Genomic DNA, 22,273 nt, shown 5'->3' on the forward strand with positions numbered 1-22,273 from the left:
ATCTATTATTATAATTTCTACTTTTGACCACGTACTATTTCTAATAAGGACGTTCGATTTTGCGAACACATCATCAGTTAATTTGTGGAAACGTTTAACCAATCATTTTCGACAAGAAGCTTTGACACCTCTTGAATGTTCAACAACAACTAAGAAACTTCTGAACTGTAATTTTAATCCTTTATCTTGTTATTGTCAAAAATTCATGTCAAAATAAGTTTTTTTAGTTTTATATTGTTCTCCTTATTTCAACACTGACTGGACAACCAAAAATGCGTGCAAGAGAGCTAAGGGTGATAGACGATCTGTTGACATCGAGGATCGCATGACAGTACGTTTTTAAGATCATTTTACGTTTCGGTGAAACTGCTCACCTACCCCTCCCCTAAACCAACATTAACACCTACTTTTTACTTAGGGCAAAATGTTGGCTTAGGGGAGGGATAGGTGGGCAGTTTCCCAGAAAGTAATCCCGTTTTTACCCTCCTCGTGGTACTTAATGACCTTTGGCTTCGCATGCTTTGGCTTCACAAGCGTCACTGTAAATTTCTCATGAAACTATAAAAGCGCGTAGAAAGAAAAGCAGAGCCCCTGGGATAGACGTTCAGAGCACATGAAGCTAGGGGGCCTGGGAACTGCTCGGACAGCGACACAGCGACACAAAGGAACAACATTATTTCTTGCAATTTTGATAGAGATTTAGAAAGGAAAAAGCAAACTGTTCTCTGCGAACAGCAAAATTAAAAGAGTTGCTGACAGCAGACGCTTGGTTCTAGAGTGTCTCACTTTTAGTTCGATCGAGAAAAATATTTTAACAACACGTGATAACCTTTTTACACTTAGTTTTGCTCAAATTCCTGTTTCGCGGGCTAATGGCTTAAAGGTAGCTACGCCACTGTTCAACGTAGCTGATGAAGATGCGCAAGCTGTTAGTCAGATGTGTTAGTTCCGTTAATTGTATGTACACGCTTCACGCCATTCCGAATTCACTACTTACCGTAACTGCTGAATTCAGGGTATGCGTTTTGCCTCTCTTCTTTCTTCTCGATCAAGCTCAGATGCATTCTAAGGTGAAAACTTCATGCATCAGATGATGTAGGCGAAAAATATAAAACAACATAATACTCGACGACAAGAATGTGTGCATATTTTTTTGCTCTCAGTGTTGTCTGGAACAGGGCCAACTGACAGGTCCGGAAACTGAAAGACTCTGCGGCAAACTTCCTTATTAAACTTAAGGGAGTACCGCCCGTGTTATTTTCACCGAGGCTATTGTTCCTTGATCTGATATGTTGTTGTCAGTTGTTGTCGGTATTCGTGTTCGTGCTCAAATTATTTAAACGTACCTTGTCTTTTCAGTCACATCTGACATTACCTTTTAGTTTTTTTGACAGTTATTATAATGGCGATAGCTTATAAACGCTGTACGAAGATACACCACTAATCTTTTAGTTGTGTGAACACATTTTATTCATTCCGTATTCAGTCAAGTTAAGACTAAGCGAGCTGTTTATGTGATCGAGTTGTCGTTGATACCCTGGATAAGTGCTTCTCAAGCTATTCGTGCTTTACTCAAACTTCAACCTTGTCGTTTCACTAACATTTGACACTTTCTTTTTTGTTTCAGTTAGAGTTATTAATTTTTTGTTTATGACAGTCATTTAAGTCGTGCGTTCAGCAGGCGATTTATTCTGCACATTGCTCAGGCTCAGGTCAGGGGCACCCAACGAGAATATAGTTCAAAACCACTTAAACATAGCATTGTTAAACGTATTTTAGTATTTAAACGGTAGATATAGGCATATTTTTATCCCCTAAAAATTTTTCATCTGTTCGGATTTCCTAGCTGAAAGTCTCGAGATCCGAAAATCATAGGGATCAAAACTTACCTTTTCGAAAATTTCAGCCAGAAAAAAGGCTCCCGAAAATTCTAGGTGAGCTTTTTAGGTTACAAAGTCCGTTAAAAATGGGCAATTACACCAATTTTTAGATGTTCGAAAATCCTAGGAGAGGTAGGCAAGCAAGAAATTTTACAAAAAATGTTCCGAAAATTCTAGATCTGAAATCGTCTTCCGAACAGATATTTTCCGAAAATTGACGTTGGGTGCCCCTGTCAGGTTTTGAAGATCCATTTCTTCAGTTCACTCATGATCAAGACAATGGCAAACTTGGAAATCCAGCGCAGGTTTGCAGTTACGTATAGATCCCCCGAGCATCAAACATACTCAAGCTATTGAGACAAGCCTCTAAGGGACTTGTTAAATACGGATCCATTTCAAAAGGTGTTTTTAAATATTTAATGATATTGGAGCCAAGAACGGTCTTCAGCTTAATCTGTCTAAAAAGTTTAACATTCTAACTATATACGTGGATTGATAATTTTTATATAACATTATTTTAGTGTTTTTATCGTCTACTTTGTAATTTCATCTTTGTTTTCGATGTACATTTGTGTACATATAGATATATAGTAAACTAAATGCAAGAGGGGACATGAACTTTTGCCTAATTTTACTGTATTCTTTCAGATGAAGAACTGGGCCACTTGATGTCGAAATGCTGCAATGAAGTCATCATAGGTGCAGTGTACAATTTTCCCCAATAATCCCCTTCAGGAAATGGGTTCGGTTGGGCTCATTCTGCGGTTTGATTGGTTTCATGTCTGTGTTTTCTAGCTGATTATTTGCCCAAGGGTACTAAGACTGGACTTTGAACCGATTTCGCAATGAACATCCCTATAAACATGCAAGACGGACATATATCGTAAAATGTCTTCCGGGTCATTCTTACCCTTTTACAGGGGTCTCTCACTTTCAATTTGATTATCGTAGTGATATCCAAATACACATCACTTACTTTATATATCGATGGGTGTAGAACGTTATTTCTTTGGCTGCCATTTGAAATTTTGTGGTTAGCTAGCGAGAGGTCTGGAACCAAGAAATATTGGGAGGTGTGGGAATTCACCATTTGTACATCACCCATTATACACCTTGTTTGCCCCACCTCCCCCTTTAAAATTTTGCAAACGCATTCTTTTACTCGGTGTTTTCAACAAAACATTTTCAGAACTTTCAGGGGTTCAATTAATAAAGAATCTACCCTTTGCAGCCTTTTTTTTAAACTTGTATGCGGAGTGATGCCTCAGTATCGGTCACAGGACACTTCGGCTTGCTCATTACCAGGAGCCTAGAGGTGTATTAACTGGCAAACTGTTTCCATGGAAGACCATCACATCAACGAAGTGCACTCTCAAAACCAGAGTAAATCTCTTTATGACAAGAATAAGTACTTTCTTGTGCAAGGTCGAGTTTTAGAAAAAACTAAGATTCTTTCCTTTACCGGGGCAAGAGAGCTCTCTTGACTGGAGTAATAATAACTTATAGCTTTCTTTGTTATCCTGTCCTTTCTAGATTATGATTTTTTCTTGTTTTAACTGATAAACAAATCTTAACCGTGGCGCCATGCTGCCCCAGCCTCTTTGCGGTTTTTTGTTACCAGGATCACATCAGCCGTTAGTGTTTTTTGCCTTGTACCCATCATTCAGTATTGTTTTCAAGCTAATATTAGGGCCGTTTACACAAGATAAAATAAACTACGAACACCCCGTATGAATGGTACAGAATCTGCGTTCACGGCTTATTCAACCCATGGCCAGCTCAAGGTGCGGCTTATCCTGGCCGGGGAGTTTTGGGATGGGCTTATCCTTGCCGCAGCTTAACTTGGACGCGAAAGTCTTCGTAAAAATGTACCCAAACCTTGTTTCCGGCTTGCTGATGTTTAGTTGCTGAAGCCGTGAACGATTACTGCGTATGCTCTGTTTTTAATTATATTCCAGGCCTTCACGGCCGAGAGACGCGCGCTGTAGTGGGGGAAAATGACCTGCTGCACGAGAGAGGCGGAAATTTCGTCTAAACTCCACCTTATCCACCGCTGGAACATCTCTTTCAAAACGCTCGTTTGATCGCTGACGAACTTTTCGGCGAGGTTTCCGCACAAGTTTCGCAACAGCCCAACATTACTCTTGACCGAAATAATAATTTGAAACGAAAAAGATAGTGTAAAATATGGCGATTTTGCTGACCGAAGCCAGTATCGCTCGAGCCGTTGTTGAAAATTACGAGAGGCACCAAAAAAAACTACGTGGTCATTGGACCGGTATGTCCGGGAACTAAGCTGTGAACCAATACTAGACTTTCGCGTCTTATGTAAGCCGTACTCGAATAACTGGTTCCTTTCGCGTATTCATGTAAGCCGCGGCTTATTTTCTCTCGTACAATCCGCCCTGGCCCTGTTCTAAGCAAATGAAAAAGCGTTTTGTTTGATTTAGTGAAAATTCGTATAAGTAACCACAAACTCATGATTGAAACTGGAAGATATAATCAAACTTCCCGCAACGATAGATTCTGTCCTATTTGTAACTCTGGTATAATTGAAGACGAATTTCATTTTCTCTTCCATTGACCAAAATACTCAATCCCAAGGGAGAAATTCTACAATCAAATCCAACAAAATTTTGTCGACTTTAATCAGCTATCTTACACAGAATTAATAATTAAATTAATGAATTCACAGAATTTTTCCGTAAATTCACATTTGTTGAAATTTGTCTCATTATGTAATGATTTACGTAATAATTTGTTATCAAATCATGCTGATGACACTTGATTGTCTATAGTAATCATTGCATTTCATTATCATTGTTATGATTTGTTTGTTTGTTTGTTTTTTTATGTTAAAGCTTTTGCAATACTGTAACTACATAATTATAGTCATGCAAATAAAGCTTATGTTGTTGTTGTTGTTGTTGATTTGACAACTCAATTCTTTTATTCAATTCACTTCATTTCCTTTAATTTAGCCCCGTACTGACAAGACTTAGAACTGAATATAGAAATCGTTACGTACAAAAGATACACTAAAAAGTCATTATCTAATACAATACTCAATGAGCATCAATTAAGTAATATACTACATAAAGAAATATCAACAAATTATTGACGACTAAGCTTGGCTGTAACCAAAAAGGAAGTGAAAACGCGGTTTGTCTATATTTAATAATTCATTTCGTTTATTTAATTCATTTCATCTTACATAAAGGTCTAAATGGGGGTACCTCGATAACACTAAACACATCATTTTTTGGCTTTTTAACCTGAAACAGTTAAATTTTTGGCATTTTAACACTAACAGTAAAAAATTCTTTGAAACAGTAAATTTTTTCTAGAAAGAAGCAAAAACGGCTCCAAAAAGGCCAATATTATTTTATTTAGTATATCAAGGAGTTTTTGGCCATTTTACGACAATTCTGGATTATTTCAGAAGATTTCCGAAGACTAAAAAAGAGGTCCGACTATTGCCTAAGATGAAGAACCAACCAAACACTTCACAGTATTTTCTTCGGAAACAGTAAACCCTGATTAAAAAATTGCAGACCCTCTTTAATTCAGTCAGGAAATTAATGACTTTGTACTACACTTAGGTGTAACCAAAACGAAAACCACAAGTACTCTTTCTTAGCGATCGAATAGAGCAAATTACTCAGTAAAGTTACCATGTTATCCAAATGAACTCAGTCAGTGGTCACGTGCACTGTGATGAGGACCGAGCGGCGATCAGTTTGTAACTTAACCAACCACGTCATCAAATTTAAGAAGGTGAAAAAATAAAGATGATAAACTTTGTGACATAGTTTATCATTTCACCAAGTCAGAGAATTTGCGAGAAAACTCTTTTACGCCTACCACTTTCTATCAAATTTATCCTTTTTGCATTTACCATCTAAGTTATATACACTAAGTCCTACTATGGCTTTTGACACTATGAATAGCGATATATCATATGGCATGTTATATGTATATTAACCAAAAGAGATCGACGCATGCAGTGTACCATTTACTTCAACAAGTGGAAAAACAAAGGTCAATGGAGAAACCTTGTCCACTTTTATTTCGGCCCTGCCGCATGAAATTGAATATTTTGTGTTTTTTTTGGCAATTAGATAGCTTTTATTATTATATTAATAATTATATTATTATTATTGCTATTAACTGCTCTAAAAGCTAAAAGTTTTAACATTTCTTTCAATTCAAAGTCGCTATATACACATCAACAACTGTTTTGTGGGAGGTAAAATGGTGAAAACAGAGGGACTTATTCTATCACAGTCCGTATGACACACATTAGAGCGATTTTCGTATGACCTTGGAAACTGGTTTCGGGAGAAGGCATCAGGGTTCGATTGGTCAATCGTGTCGCAGTATGACGTCAAAGCGAAGTATCGATCGATTTCTAGAAAGTTCTTGGGCATGAATTTTTTTCATCCGAGCGTTCGCTTAACCAACCAAAAGCCACACGCGTTTGTATCCGTTCGACAAACCAATCAAATCGCTCTATTTTCGTTCGTTTGTTGTTTCTGTCTTGTTTGCGCGTTTTTATTTCAAGGTCATACGAAAATTGCTCTAACATATAGGGTAACCAAAGCGCAGGTAGTTTTTGGTGTTGACCCAGGCACTAGAGAACTTTAGATTCCAAGACGAAGACGACTACGAGAACGAGATTTCCTCAATATTAGTCGTGCGCGTGCGTGAATAAGCGTCATTTTGGCGGGAAAACCAACCGATTTCATCGAGAATATCGTAGTGGCGGAAACAAGTTACAAATGTTATGTATTTTTTGTGCGCGCAATCGGGAGAAGGCTTAACTTCCTTCAATAAAAACAACCATGCTATCTTTTCTGGTGAAGAAAAGTACAACGAATAAGCATTCCAAGGTGTCTTTTTTTAGTATACGCGAAAAAAATTACCTTAAAGTTAGATCTCTCGTCGTCTTCGAATCTAGAGGTCTCCGATATTGCTCAACATGTACCAAGCCGAACAGCCCCTGAAATTTTAAAGGACCCACAAAACCGGAAACAGCTCAAAGTAGCAGCCTAAGATCCGCTGTTACACAGACCTACACTTGGATTACATCATCAAGGGCGTTACCCTTGGTTTCTTTTGTGTTATTGTTCATGGACGTCTCAGTTAGATTATTTGGTGGCGAACGAGCATCCTTGATACTCACCAAAGAAAGCGCTAAGTTTGCTTGTCCAGATTTGCCCCTTGTTGGGCTTTGTGGTAATGCATAAGCATTCGTTTTACGAGAGGCCGCTGTTACAAACCTCAAAATATTTGACTTAGTGTCATTGCAATAGTTTTTTGAAGGGCCAAATTGCCAGAAATTGTTTAGGGTTGCAAAATAGGCCTTGCGATATCTTTTATTCAGGAGAATATAAAGACTTGGATTTAAAGCACTGTTTGCATGTGCTATCCAGTAGAATAGCAGCTGAACCTTCGACGGTAACTTGCGCGATTGATCAGGTCGTACGAACCGGAAGTAATGATTCACATAGACTGGAAACCAGCATACTGCAAATACCACGCATGTGATGACCAGCAGACGTGTAACTTTGCGTTTTAACCTTTTTTCAGAAGCGAGGTTGGTATCTGTCACATTTCCTGGAATCTTACGCAGCCATAATTTTCGGCAAATGAAGGAGTAGATGATCATTGTTATGGAGAGAGGTAACGCGTATACTATGACAAAAACGCAGATGTGGAAGCTCTTAAGCACTTTATATGTTTCAGTGAGGCCTGTGTCGTTTGGTGGTGCCTATGGCCACTCCTGTATACAATAGTATACACCTGGTTGTATCTCTTTCGTTTGAAACATTAAAACATAAGGGGTCATTAACCCAAAATAGAAGATCCATATAATTGCTGACAAGACTCTTGGCTTTTGGAAGAATTTCTCTTTCAAAGGAAAAAATACGGCGTAGAATCTGTCAAACGAAATCAGCATCATTGTGAAAACAGGAGCGGAAATAAAAACTGGCATGACATAAAACAACGCTGCAACGACCATGTTGCCAATGAACAGGTTTGTCACGCTGGTAGATGAAAATTTCTTTAACACCACGTAGAGACCGATCGAGTTACCAAACAGAGCTACAAAGAAAATCACCACGTACGCTGACGTTAGGCCAATCTTGAGGTTTAGTGGGATAACGACTGCACCTGGTCTGCTTGGTTGTGGGAGTAGGGTTACGTTCGAGGAGTGAGTGATGATTGTTTCTAAAGAAGACCCAAAAAACTGTTAAGTTAATAGCAAATGAATGTAAATCAAATCAAAATTCGGAGCTTCAGTTTAAAAGATTGAAAAAACGATACAGAGCTACTAAACTTTAGCTTGCTGGTACATCACGTTATTCAATACAGTGGAACACCGCCTTGCATGCGGCCACCTCGGTAATACGGTAACCTCGTTAATACGGCCAATTTTTTTTGGCAAATGGGTGACCGTATTAAGGACGGTGCCCACTAATGGGAAGTATTTTTTCCCAGATAATGACTTTGTCAGACAAGTAGATCATATCAGCGGCTATTGAAATCCAAAAAGAAAACCAGGGCTAACCACGCATTTTTCAGAGATAACTGCGCTTCAATATGGAGAAAAACACTGAATAGGCGTTTTTTAGGAAAATGATAAAAAATTATTTTTTCCCAAAATTTCAGAGTGTACACGTGAACTGGCACAAATGCAATGATAACTGTAACAAGGTTTCAAAATAAGCAACAAATGATAACATAACAACTGCTCTTTATACGTCTTTTTTTGAAATATCAGCACAACTGGGAAGTTATCAGCAGTTACCCCACTCCACGCGTTTGCCTCAGAAATAGTGTAAACGACATTTTCCCCGAACCAAAAATTGATCGTTTGCTGAATAGGCTTATTACTTTCATTGGGTAGGATAAAAAGTAGGGGTTACCACGCGTTTTTAGAAGTTAAATTGGTTGGTTTCGACCTTGACTTAATCGCTTTGGGCGTTATTTACAATTTTTCCCATTCCCTCCTTGGTTAGTTTCACTATTGCTTCACCCAACGCGGAGTACTCTGGGACATCCACAATGGCTGACAGTCAGACAACTGAACAACCCACGGAAGAGAGCAAAAACAGAAAGTGAAGCAGGACATTTCATGGGCTATAAGGAAAACAAATTATACTATTTCATTCAACTGGAGCTTATCCGTCTCAAAAATTTAACAAAAATTTTTGGAGAAAAGCAATCTCCAAGGTATTAAAGATTACTTCCAGCGAATATAGAGTAGTATGGCGAGCTCAAGATCCAAGGCTGGTACTGTAAACAAACTACTGTACTGTAGTGGAAAATAGTCGACAGGGACTCTTAGACAGGTACTCCTTCAATCGTTTGCTTACCTGTATATGTCCGCAAGATTTTTTTAACTGTAGATGTAATATGGATTGTAAACCGTTCTATCGTTTTTTATCATGGCAGCGTACCTCGATCGAATATGTTATTAAACTTGCATACATTCAATGAGCTTATATCTGTGCTTTGTGCTATCTCTTTCGGGATTTGCCACAAGTTTCATATGACACAAATGATTTGCATTTATAGACTCAAGTTCCATACATGATCATGAGCTCTCTTTTAAAAAAGCTGAATACTGCGAAAGTAGTTGTACCGAATGCGGTAATGTACCCTCATATATAAACTGGGCTATAATGATCATTTTATATATTTCGTTTTGATTTTTTTTACTGTAGCATTCTGTGTCATATTCATTCACTATTTTTCTTTCCTAAATGTTAATTTTAGACTTAACAGTGTCTGTTAAACCTAAGAAAGTCTTAGAATGGAAATATTTTATTCACCTTCCATCTTTAGTTTGTAAACAGCCAAATGGCAGCCATGTCTAAATGTCCAAATTATGTGTCGCGTGAAACTGAACCTTAAGAAAAACTATCTACTCAACAAGCTGCCTAATGAGTCAATAATTTTAATGCTTAGTACTGCCAAAATGCGTAAATAACAATGCATAACAATTTTTTACAATTTTTTCCACGATGAAAGTGTTTCCTTTGCGGTCCGCAATTATTTGTGAAGCTGCGATGTCAGCAATCCAAACAATCTTGTGATAATTTTTTTCTTGTTTGTTCGACAAATAAAAGCCTCGGACTCTCAATAAAAGGGACATCTGTATGTAGTCGAACGCTTTAAGTCTTTCTTCTGGTGAATAATTACATAAAATCTTACAAAATTAAAGAAATATTCGGGAAAGTGTTTATAGCCGATAAAACGCGAAGGACGCGAGTGAAAGGTAAGCTTGCAGTTTCTCGATTAAGCGGAAGACTTAGAGCTATTTTCCTTCTGATTTACTGATCCTTGCCTATTAAGGGATTGTTTAATACCTAAGCTCTCAGCGTAACATCTCGAAGCAATAACTTTTGATGTTTTAGAATTGACTATTGTTTGACTATAAAATGTTTGGTCAGATCGACCAAACGGCAGAAATGACAACATGCGCATACGTCTTCGGTTTTCAAAGAACTGACAAGGTAATTAGAAATTATTTTTCATCTGTTGAAAAACGACGCATCTTTTCCACAAGAAATAACTAGAACCTCCCAGAGTTAGAGGAGACAAAACCAGTCCGCGTGTCCTGCGTGTTGCGTATTTTTTTCGCGTCGCGCGCGACTACCTAGGCATGCGCAGAAAATGTGCGCAGTAACATTAGTGGGCACCATCCTTAATGGGGTTCCACTGAAGCAAGAAAACTAGGAATTGGGCCGTGAGACGGAAGACCGTTAACTTTAAAGTCGGGAACTCTAACCACTGAGTTACGTTCACTCTTTGGCATTCCGGCTCACTGATACTCGAGTAACAGTACAAAAAATTAGTTTTTGAACTTTCAAAACAGCCCAGTTCGGGCCGAACATCCCATCAGAATACAACTGATGATTCCTTGCCTTTAGGATCCTTTGGATCATCACGATCTCTTTTGCACGGATTTCCGCCCTCGTTCCTTGCCGCTTTGCCGCTCGCCCCTTACGCGAGCTCTCGTTCTACTGTCAGTGATTTAAAAGAAAAATAAGAGACTGTTGGCGGATAAAACCCATAGCGGATAGTGTTAAAGAATAAAACTGGACCATTATTTTTAAAATTATAAGTTGATGCGAACAGACGTTTTTTCCGCTTTTTAGTTTAAGAAGATAAAAAATAGCGTGGCATAGCCACATTAAGCTAATTTAAAATACTTTCTTCTTTCTGCAGCTGATTTTGCTTACCGTTTAATCCTGTTGAGTTGTTCATTTTGGATTCCCGGAGATTTATAGCTTCCGCTATGGCAAGGTAATGGTAGTCGAAACCTTAAAAAAAAAAGAAATGAACTTCAAAGAATAACTCCATGCTCGCTCCCTCCTTCCCCACGCACCATTTCCGAAAACAAACATAAAAGACCTTCAGAGAGCTTTAAAAGCTTGCAAAAGTTTCAACTTGAGATGACAAGCTCAAACTTTAGTGAAATATCGACATAGACCGTGGCTTTTAAAACTCAGCACAAGGGACGTATCCCCCTCCTAGCCCTTTCCCGATTGTGCTCTTAAAATGCTGGAAAGTTGCTAAATGGAATGCCAAAAAGTTGCTAAAAAATTGCCAAAAATCCAAAAAGTTGCTACCTAAATTTCAAAAGTTGCCACCTAAATTTCTTGATATTTTTATTTAAAAGTTAATTAAAAGCTTTATTTTTCGTTTTTCACAATAATTACTAAAATCGGTTAAGGAAAATAGCTGGAAACTTAGCCATTTTTAACTGAAAAAAAAAAAACCAAGAAATTAAAACAAGAAAAATTAAAACAAAAATGATAAACATTCAAGAAGTTCGCATGAATTGAAGTTTTCTATGCAGTCGTTGACTTTTTTCGTGCTTGATATATGCTCTAAACCTAAATTTTGCTCAAAAGTTGCTCAGAAAGGCAAGTTTGCTCGAGGTTGGTAGAACCGCAAAAAGTTGGTCCAAACGCCAATTAAAAGTTGCTCAAAAGTTGCCGAGCACAATCGGGAAAGGCCGAGGAAATTCCCCTCCTCCTTAACCATTAAGCCCCAAGATCAACACACAAATTCTCCACAAAGGCGTCCATACATTTCTTGAAAAACTGCTTGAGAGAATTTGTCAAAGATCAAAGCATATTTCCTTCAGTGATCATTTCATTAATTCTCATAACCTATCTACTTGACCATAACTGACATTGTTAAGAGAAAATTGATATTGGTCACTCGTGGGACTTAAAGGGTTAACAGGGCCGGCTCAATAGGCCCGTTTACCACCTTATTCTCACTTAATTTCGCGAAAATCATCGTCCATATTTCGCGAGTATCTAATTTCGCGATTTTTAGGGATCTATAGGGATTTTTAGATTTCGCGATTTTTTCCCAATTGCGAAACTCTCGAAATTTAATACTCGCGAAATTAAGTGAGAATGAGTTACGAGTGGGTGGGGGCGGCCATTTTGAGAAAGCTCAGAGGATTCTCAAACCGATTCCCTTGATTCATCCTTGCTTTTTACACGTTGTGAGAGTAAACTTCCCCAACCGATTGATGTGGAGACTACGAATATTCTAGCTACAAATAGTGCCAAAGTTTACTACATTAGTCTACAGACTAGTGTTTTCAAGATTGCTGTTCACTATTTACGGCTGTTATATTCAATTTCAATTCATTGCTTTGGCCTATTTTCATGACTAACGCGTCCTTTTCTGAAAGTGTCCGCACAAAACCAATCAACACATCTGACATCTCAGTATTCGCTGGCTCGATAGTTTTACTGTAACCGAAACGCGAAAATAAGCCCCTCAAACTTGTAAGGCAAAAACCCTTCGCTAAATCGCCCCTCCACTGAAATATAACCCCCCCGGGGGCTTGTACTTGAAAATTGCCCTCAAATACAAAGTAAAACAAAGCAAAAACGGTGAATTTCCTTCCAACTAGAAGGGTAGCCCAATCGATTTTGAAACGCAAATTTTCCTCCGTCGGTAGATAACCCCTTCCGAATACGAGCCTCTCCAGAAGTAAGTCCCCCGATAAGGGCCTTTGAAAAATATAAGCCCCGGGGCTTATTTTCGGAATTTTACGGTATGTTACCGGGGGATTTCAAGTCTCAGTCTTTAATTTGGTGAGTTAGTTATATTATTTTAGCTATTTAGGGAGTATGAAATTCCCTTTTGGTAATGTTTCCTTTCTATTCATTTTTGTAAAGACACATAAACATTCAAATAAAACTGAATCAGATGCATTTCTCTCATTTAAAGTAGCAGGCAAGACTTAGTCAAGAGCCATAATAGTCCTATTATGGCTCTTGACTTAGTACGAAATACCTGACAAATGATTTTCGGAATTCGTTTTCCTCTCTGTTTCAGCTCTACTGAAGCTGGTTGAAAAAGTCAACAAATACAAAACTCGGAACAGGATGTCTAAACTATAACAGACGAGCATAATATATACATTCTACCTAGTAGGTGTTACATTTAATTTTAGATTATTGGTTATGAACAATTTAAGTTAAATTCGCTTTCGCGTGTTATTACATGTTTCATCTTTCCTTAAGAAGAGGGAGATATATCAGGTAATTACTGCTGCAAATTTCCTTGTCTGCAGCACGACACTAGCATGACTTGGTTTCAGACGTCGAATTTAATTCGGTCGAATAGAACGGCTGTTGTTGTTATTATATGGCTGAGTCTGTTTTCGTCATGCGATTGGTCAATTTGCGGTCCGTAACTTGCTATACGGACCAAAACTTTTCAAAGAAAATGCTCATTTCGGAGGTCTTAATCTCTTTACCTCGGAAAAAATGTTTAAATAAAGTTATAAGACGCCTGTCAACCTTGAGGACTTAGATGTTGACTTTGGCCTTCAACATTTTAAACTGTGTTTATTTGTGAACGAAGGCGATGAAGAAACTAACTAGTAATCTTATCGAAGAGGATTCTAGTCAGTGTTTGAAAATTTCATCGTAGTACACAGTTAAGAAGACCAAAATCGACTGGCAGAGATTCGAGACGTTTTGCCTAATAGAAAGTGAGTAATTCCTTCAACAAATATGATAACAAACATACCTGCACCCGATCATCTTGACAAGCTTCTTTGCCATTTGCAGTGCTTTTTCAAAGACCAACGAAAGAAAGGTAGAAGCGAGTTCGAGCCAGACACAATAATGTCCAGTTTTCAAAAGACTCCAGCGTCACATTAACGAGTGAATACTTACAGTGCTCTTAGTTTCCACCGAATAAACTTTGAAATATGTATGTAAACCCTGAGGACTGGGATGTTGACTTTGCCTTTCCAAATTTTAACCTAGCTTTGTTTTAATGAGAACGAAGCTGTTGTAGAAACTGAATCGTTCCTTACCGAGGAAGAGAATTCTAGTCAGTGTTTGAAAATTTTAACGCAGATCACAATTGAAGACGAGAATGAACTGGCAGAAAGAGAGGTTTTCCCAAAAACAATTAACGAGCGAATCCTTCGACAATGACAACAAACTTACCTTGAAAAGCTTCTTTTCCATTTGCAGTGTTTTTCACAAGAACAAACGGAGGAAAGATGGAAACGACTTCTAGACAGACGCAGTGTCCGGTTTCCAAAATACTCCAGCGTTATATTAAAGAGCTAAAACTTACAGTGCTTTTTAAGTTTTGACCGAATAAACTTGAATAAACATGGCGAATTTGTTTTTACTTTCTCGAAAAGCTATGTGCTATTCTTGTCGTGCGCCAATAAAAACTTTCTTTTTTGACACCTGTCAAATGACTGTCGAATCGTGCGCCCTGCAATAGTTTCCGGTCTCCCAAACAGGAAGAAGCCATATAATAAACATCTTATTAGCCTCGTTTTTTCGGTCCGTGCTGTAAATTACGGATTCTCGTTTTTTTCCATCGATGGAAAAAAACTCGGTCCGTAATTTACAGTACGGACCGAAAACTCGGCTAATAAGAGGTATGTATTCATAATTTCTAAATTGAGTTCGGCACGGCAGTAGCGCGACGTTTGAAACCAAGTCGTAATGAACATCCCTGTAAACATGGAAGACGGACACATATCGTAAAATGTCTTCGGTCATTCTTACCCTTCTACAGGGGTCTCTCACTTTACTTATCGTAGTGATATCCAAATACACATCACTTAACTTTATATATTGATGGGTGTGGAATGTAATTTCTTTGGCTGCCATTTTAAATTTTGTGGTTAGCATTCTTTACTCCGTATTTTCAACAAAACATTTTCAGAACTTTTATGGGTTCAATTAATACAGAATCTACCTTGGGCAGCCTGTTTTTTTTCTTATAACTTGTATGTGGAGGGATGCTTCAGTGTCGGTCGCAGGACACATCGACTTCCTCATCACCAGGAGCCTAGATTGAACATTAAACCATGATAGAATAAGATGTGTATTAACTCGCAAAGTGTATCCATGTAAGACCATCATATCAACGAAGTGCACTCTCAAAACCAGAGCAATTCTCTTTGTGACAAGAATAGGCCGACTTTCTTGTGCAAGGTCGAGTTTTAGAAAAAACTAAGATTCTTTCCTTTACCAGGGCAAGAGAGCTCTCTTGACCGGAGTAATAATAACCTATAGCTTTCTTTGTTATCCTCTCCTTTCTAGATTGTAATTTTATTCTTGTTTTAACTGATAAACAAATCTTAACCGTGGTGCCATGCGGCCCCAGACTCTTTGCGGTTTTTTTGTTACCAGGATCACGTCAGCCGTTAGTGTTTTTTGCCTTGCACCCATCATTCAGTATTGTTTTCAAGCTAATATTAGGGCCGTTTACACAAGATAAAATAAACTGCGAACACCCCGTATGAATGGTACAAAATCTGCGTTCACGGCTTATTCAACCCATGGCCAGCTCAAGGCGCGGGTTATCCTGGCCGGGGAGTTTTGGGCTGGGCTTATCCTTGCCGCGGCTTACCTTGGACGTGAAAGTCTTCGTAAAAATGCACTCAAACGTTGTTTCCTGCTTGCTGATGTTTAGTTGCTGAAGCCGTGAACGATTGCTGCGTATGCTCTGTTTTTAATTATATTCCAGACCTTCACGGCCGAGAGACGCGCGCTGCAGTGGCGGGAAATGACCTGCTGCACGAGAGAGCCAGAAATTTCGTCTAAACTCCACCTCATCCACAGCTGGAACATTTCTTTCAAACCACTCGATTGATCGCTGACGAACTTTTCAACGAGGTTTCCGCACAAGTTTCGCAACAGCCCAACACTACTCGTGACCGAAATATTAATTTGAAACGAAAATGACAGCGTAAAATATGGCGATTTTCCTGACCAAACCCAGTCTCGCTCTAGCCGTTGTTGCAAATTACGCGAGGCACCAAAAAAACTATGGTATGGTGTATACATATACGGTATGGCCGCGAACTAAGCTGTGAACCAATACAAGCAGTTCGCGTCTTATGTAAGCCGTACTCGAATAAATGGTTCCTTTCGCTTCTTGACGTAAGCCGCGGCTTGTTTTCTCTCGTACAATCCGCCCTGGCCCTGTTCTAAGCAAATGAAAACGCGTTTTGTTTGATTTGATAACTCATTTCGTTTATTCAATTCACTTCATTTCCTTTAATTTAGCGCCTTACTGACAAGACTTAGAAGAATATAGAATAGTTACGTACAAAGAAAAGATACACTAAAAAGTCATTATCTAATACAATACTCAATGAGCATCTGGCAAAACCTATGCTGTAACCCTTTCAATTAAGTAATATACTACATAGAGAAATATCAACAAATTATTAACGACTAAGCTTGGCTGTAACCAAAAAGGAAGTGAAAACGCGGTTTGTCTATATTTAATAATTCATTTCGTTTATTTAATTCATTTCATCTTACATAAAGGTCTAAATGGGGGTACCTCGATAACACTAAACACATCATTTTTTGGCTTTGTAACCTGAAACAGTTAAATTTTTGGCATTTTAACTCTTACAGTAAAAAATTCTTTGAAACAGTAAATTTTTTCTAGAAAGAAGCAAAAACGGCTCCAAAAAGGCCGATATTATTTTTTTAGTATATCAAGGAGTTTTCGGCCATTTTACGACAATTCTGGATTATTTCAGAAAATTTCCGAAGACTAACAAAGAGGTCCGACTATTGCCTAAGATGTCCGAAGAACCAACCAAACACTTCACAGTATTTTCTTCGGAAACAGTAAACCCTGATTAAAAAATTGCAGACCCTCTTTAATTCAGTCAGGAAATTAATGACTTTGTACTACACTTAGGTGTAACCAAAACGAAAACCACAAGTGCTCTTTCTTAGCGATCGAATAGATAACAATTATTCACCGAAGTGGAGGTGGCTAGTCCTGGATATTTACCGAACTGCGAAGCAGTGAGGTAAATATCCAGGACTAGCCACCGACACTGAGGTGAATAATTGTTTTAGTATATACTAAAACAGTGAGATAATTGAGCACAAAAATGACCATTTTTAACTCAAATACTGTTGCCAACGATTACAATTTTGGCGCGTAATGACCGGGCGGCCGCGGCCGTCGCTTTTTCTTGCCGACAATTAAACCTTTTGAAGGCATTTGTTTAGCTCTTGCGGGGAAATTTCTGCAAAAGGAGTTGTGAATTCTTTTTGAATTTAAAATCATTCTATAAAAAAAGATTATTAAATTTAGTTTTAAGCTTATTTATGAACAACTCAACTAAATAAAGTAAGCAAGACTTAAACTTAATTTGCATTTGTAAACAAAAAACTTTTTCACCGGTTTTATCGATAAATTCGTGTCAGAAAGACAAAGCTTTACCTGTTAAAACTTCCAATCCGAACTTCGTCACCTTCTTCGTGTATTTCGGAAACAGCTTGCTTGATTAGTTGTGAAATTTCTTTGTTTGTTTACGGCAGCAAACCGAGAAGGCATTTTGCTCGCAACTTACGCGAGTTTGGCGTCGCTCGCTCGGAGGAACTGGAGGTGAATCAGTGAATAGTGCAGGATATTCACTGATTGAGTAGCCAATCAGAGCGCGTGAAAAACACTATCCACTGTTTTAGTATATACTAAAGTAAATTACTCAGTAAAGTTACCATGTTATCCAAATGAACTCAGTCAGTGGTCACGTGCACTGTGATGGGGACCGAGCCGCGATCAGTTTGTAACTTAACCAACCACGTCATCAAATTTAAGAAGGTGAAAAACTAAAGATGATAAACTATGTGACATAGTTTATCATTTCACCAAGGCAGAGAATTTGCGAGAAAACTCTTTTACGCCTACCACTTTCTATCAAATTTATCCTTTTTGCATTTACCATCTAAGTTATACACTAAGTCCTACTATGGCTTTTGACACTATGAATAGCGATATATCATATGGCATATGTATATTAACCAAAAGAGATCGACGCATGCAGTGTACCATTTACTTCAACAAGTGGAAAAACAAAGGTCAATGGAGAAACCTTGTCCACTTTTATTTCGGCCCTGCCGCATGAAATTGAATATTTTGTGTTTTTTTTGGTCAATTAGATATCTTTTATTATTATATTAATAATTATATTATTATTATTGCTATTAACTGCTCTAAAAGTTTTAACATTTCTTTCAATTCAAAGTCGCTATATACACATCAACAACTGTTTTGTGGGAGGTAAAATGGTGAAAACAGAGGGACTTATTCTATCACAGTCCGTATGACACACATTAGAGCGATTTTCGTATGACCTTGGAAACTGGTTTCGGTAAGTGTTCGATATTTGTTTTATCAGCCAATGGATGAAAAGATCGAAACATGTACTCTTCGTTTTCCCGCCAAAGAAAACCCTAATATGGAGAAGGCATCAGGGTTCGATTGGTCAATCGTGTCGCAGTATGACGTCAAAGCGAAGTATCGATCGATTTCTAGAAAGTTCTTGGGCATGAATTTTTTTCATCCGAGCGTTCGCTTAACCAACCAAAAGCCACACGCGTTTGTATCCGTTCGACAAACCAATCAAATCGCTCTATTTTCGTTCGTTTGTTGTTTCTGTCTTGTTTGCGCGTTTTTATTTCAAGGTCATACGAAAATTGCTCTAACATATAGGGTAACCAAAGCGCGGGTAGTTTTTGGTGTTACTACCCAGACACTAGAGAACTTTAGATTCCAAGACGAAGACGACTACGAGAACGAGATTTCCTCAATATTAGTCGTGCGCGTGCGTGAATAAGCGTCATTTTGGCGGGAAAACCAACCGGTTTCATCGAGAATATCGCAGTGGCGGAAACAAGTTACAAATGTTATGTATTTTTTGTGCGCGCAATCGGGAGAAGGCTTAACCTCCTTCAATAAAAACAACCATGCTATCTTTTCTGGTGAGGAAAAGTACAACGAATAAGCATTCCAAGGTGTCTTTTTTTAGTATACGCGAAAAAAATTACCTTAAAGTTAGATCTCTCGTCGTCTTCGAATCTAGAGGTCTCCGATTTTGCTCAACATGTACCAAGCCGAACAGCCCCTCAAATTTTAAATGACCCACAAAACCGGAAACAGCTCAAAGTAGCAGCCCAAGATCCGCTGTTACACAGTCCTACACTTGGATTGCATCATCAAGGGCGTTATCCTTGGTTTCTTTTGTGTTATTGTTCAGGGACGCCTCAGTTAGATTATTTGGTGGCGAACGAGCATCCTTGATACTCACCAAAGAAAGCGCTAAGTTTGCTTGTCCAGATTTGCCCCTTGTTGGGCTTTGTGGTAATGCATAAGCATTCGTTTTACGAGCGGCGGCTGTTACAAACCTCAGAATATTTGACTTAGTATCACTGCAATTGTTTTTTGAAGAGCCAAATTGCCAGAAATTGTTTAGGGTTGCAAAAAACGCCTTGCGAAATTTTTCATTCAGGAGAATGTAAAGACATGGATTTAAAGCACTGTTTGCATGTGCTAACCAGTTGAATAGCAGCTGAACCTTCAACGGTAACTTGTGCGATTGATCAGGTCGTACGAACCAGAAGTAATGATTCACATAGACTGGAAACCAGCATACTGCAAATACCACGCATGTGATGACAAGCAGACGTGTTACCTTGCGTTTTAACCTTTTTTCAGCAGCGAGTTTGATATCTGTTACATTTCCTGGAATCTTACTTAGCCAAAATTTTCGGCAAATTAAGGAGTAAATGATTATTGTTATGGAGAGAGGTAACGCGTATACTAAGACAAAAACGCAGATGTGGAAGCTCTTAAGCACTTTATATGTTTCAGTGAGGCCTGTGTCGTTTGGTGGTGCCCATGGCCACTCCTGTATACAATAGTATACGCCTGGTTGTATCTCTTTTGTTTGAAACATTAAAACATAAGGGGTCATTAACCCAAAAGAGAAGATCCATATAATTGCTGACAAGACTTTTGGCTTTTGGAAGAATTTCTCTTTCAAAGGAAAAAATACGGCGTAGAATCTGTCAAACGAAATCAGCATCATTGTGAAAACAGACGCGGAAATAAAAACTGGCATGACATAAAACAACGCTTTGCAAGTAATGCTACCTAACGTTCCCCCCATCCAAAGAGTGTCACGGTACAAATAGGCGACAGAAAACGGCATAATCGTGATAGTTAGCAGCAGATCTGCAACGGCCATGTTGCCAATGAACAGCTGCAGGTTTGTCACGCTGGTGGATGAAGATTCCTTTTTAATTAACACCACGTAGAAACCGACCGAGTTACCAAATAGAGCTACGAGAAAAATTACCACATATGCTGACGTCAGGCCAATCTTGAGGTCTAGTGGAAAACCGACGCTGTCTGCTTGTGGTGGGAGTGGGGTTACGTTCGAGGCGTGAGTGATGTTTGTTTCTAAAGAAGAACCAAACAAACTGTTAATTCAAAGCAAACAATGAATATCAATCAAGTCATTTGATTTATATTCGAAATTTGGAACTTCAGTTGAAGCCATTGAAAGAACAATACAGACCTACTAAACTTTAGCTTGCTGGTACATCACGTTATGCAACAGTAAAAAATATGAAATGAGAGTGTGAGACAGAGGACTGACTTAACTTTAATGTCGGGTACTGAGTCTAACAACTGAGTCACGTTCACTCTTTGCATTCCGGCTCACTGATAGTCATGTAACAGTACCGTGACAAAAAATCAGGTTTTGGCCTTTCAAAAGAGCCCAGTTCAGGCTGAACATCCCATCAGAATGTAACTGATGATGTCTTGCCTTTAGATTGTCACGTCCTCCCCCCTCCAGCCCCCATGAGGCTAAATCAGTGTAATGTAGAAAACCTAACCGGGACGTTGGGTTAGTATTATGGGATGTCATAATCGCTCTCGAAAATGTTAGTCGACTAGAAGTCTGTAAGATTTGTACTGCTATTAAGACTAAGATAAATTGTTTCGGACGTTTACACCTCTTTCATTGTCCTGTTTACTAGACACCCCAAGCTTTAATTTATCAAAGTATAATTTTTATTAAAAAAAGTCGGATTTTTATTATTTGAAGGGAAGTTTATTCCGTTTTTTACCTGAGAAAGAAAGGATTATTATCGATGATTTCGGCGAAGATGGAAATAAAATTCGGAGAAAGCTTAAGTCCTGGTCGCCCTCAAAAAAACCTTACCTCCATTTTTGGTATCGATGCAAAACTGTAAAGGTATATTTAAGTTTGGGGGGGGGGGATTTTCGCAGTGGATAGCATGAAAACATGAACAAGTTGACCCAGAATTTTCAAGTTTCAAACCCCATGTCTAACCTTAACATTCGTAGCAAGGAATCAGTTTCCATAACAGGACCATACTAGACCGCGAGCGGTCGTCCTTCTTTGCTCAGAACCACGCGCGGCGAGTGAACAAGTAAAATTATGCAAATTAATGGAAAAAGAGGAAGAGAGATTGGGGCGGAAAAAGAAAAAAAGGACTGGAGAACTAGAGGGTGAACCAAACAGCAGTAAACAAACAATCGAAGACAAGCTGTTTGTTTACAGGAAAAAGCATGCGAAATGATGTCAATTGTCAGAAAGGAAGGAGTTGTCAATAACAGCAATTAAGAAAGCGTGAAAAGCAGCAAATCGCCAGATCAAAGATACCATCGCAGTCTCTTACTTTTTCTTTGCTCGGACTTCCGCCCTCGTTGCTCGCCGCTTCGCAGCCCGCTTCTTACGCGTGCTTACGATCAGTACTGTGATTCAAAGAAAAATAAGAGACTTCTCGCAAGACCATACCAATATCGGATAGTGTTAAATAATAAAACTGGCCCATTATTTTTGAAATTCAGTTGATGCGTATACACGTTTTATCTTTTTTTTAAAGTGACGATAAAAGACGATAAAAAAGACGATAAAAGACGATAGAAAATAGCGTGACATAGCCACGTTGGGGTAAAAAACTTTCCTCTTCCTTTAGTTGATTTTACTTACCATTAAGTCCTGATGAGTTGTTCAT

The 22,273-nt window shown here is 38.5% G+C and overlaps 1 protein-coding gene and 1 pseudogene across 1 annotated transcript; both read right to left on the reverse strand.

Annotated features, from left to right (window-relative positions):
* Positions 1-6,954: 6,954 nt before the first annotated feature.
* LOC140934697 (substance-P receptor-like) lies at positions 6,955-15,073 on the reverse strand (annotated as a pseudogene).
* A 4,346-nt stretch (positions 15,074-19,419) lies between these two features.
* On the reverse strand, positions 19,420-22,273 carry LOC140934698 (galanin receptor 2a-like). Its single transcript, XM_073384279.1, has 2 exons — positions 22,249-22,273; positions 19,420-20,684 (listed from the first exon to the last, which is right to left on the reverse strand). Exons 1-2 carry the CDS (start codon positions 22,271-22,273, stop codon positions 19,420-19,422), a joined length of 1,290 nt encoding a protein of 429 aa, XP_073240380.1.

The sequence above is a fragment of the Porites lutea genome, chromosome 4 (assembly GCF_958299795.1).
Source record: "Porites lutea chromosome 4, jaPorLute2.1, whole genome shotgun sequence".
Lineage (NCBI taxonomy): Eukaryota > Metazoa > Cnidaria > Anthozoa > Scleractinia > Poritidae > Porites > Porites lutea.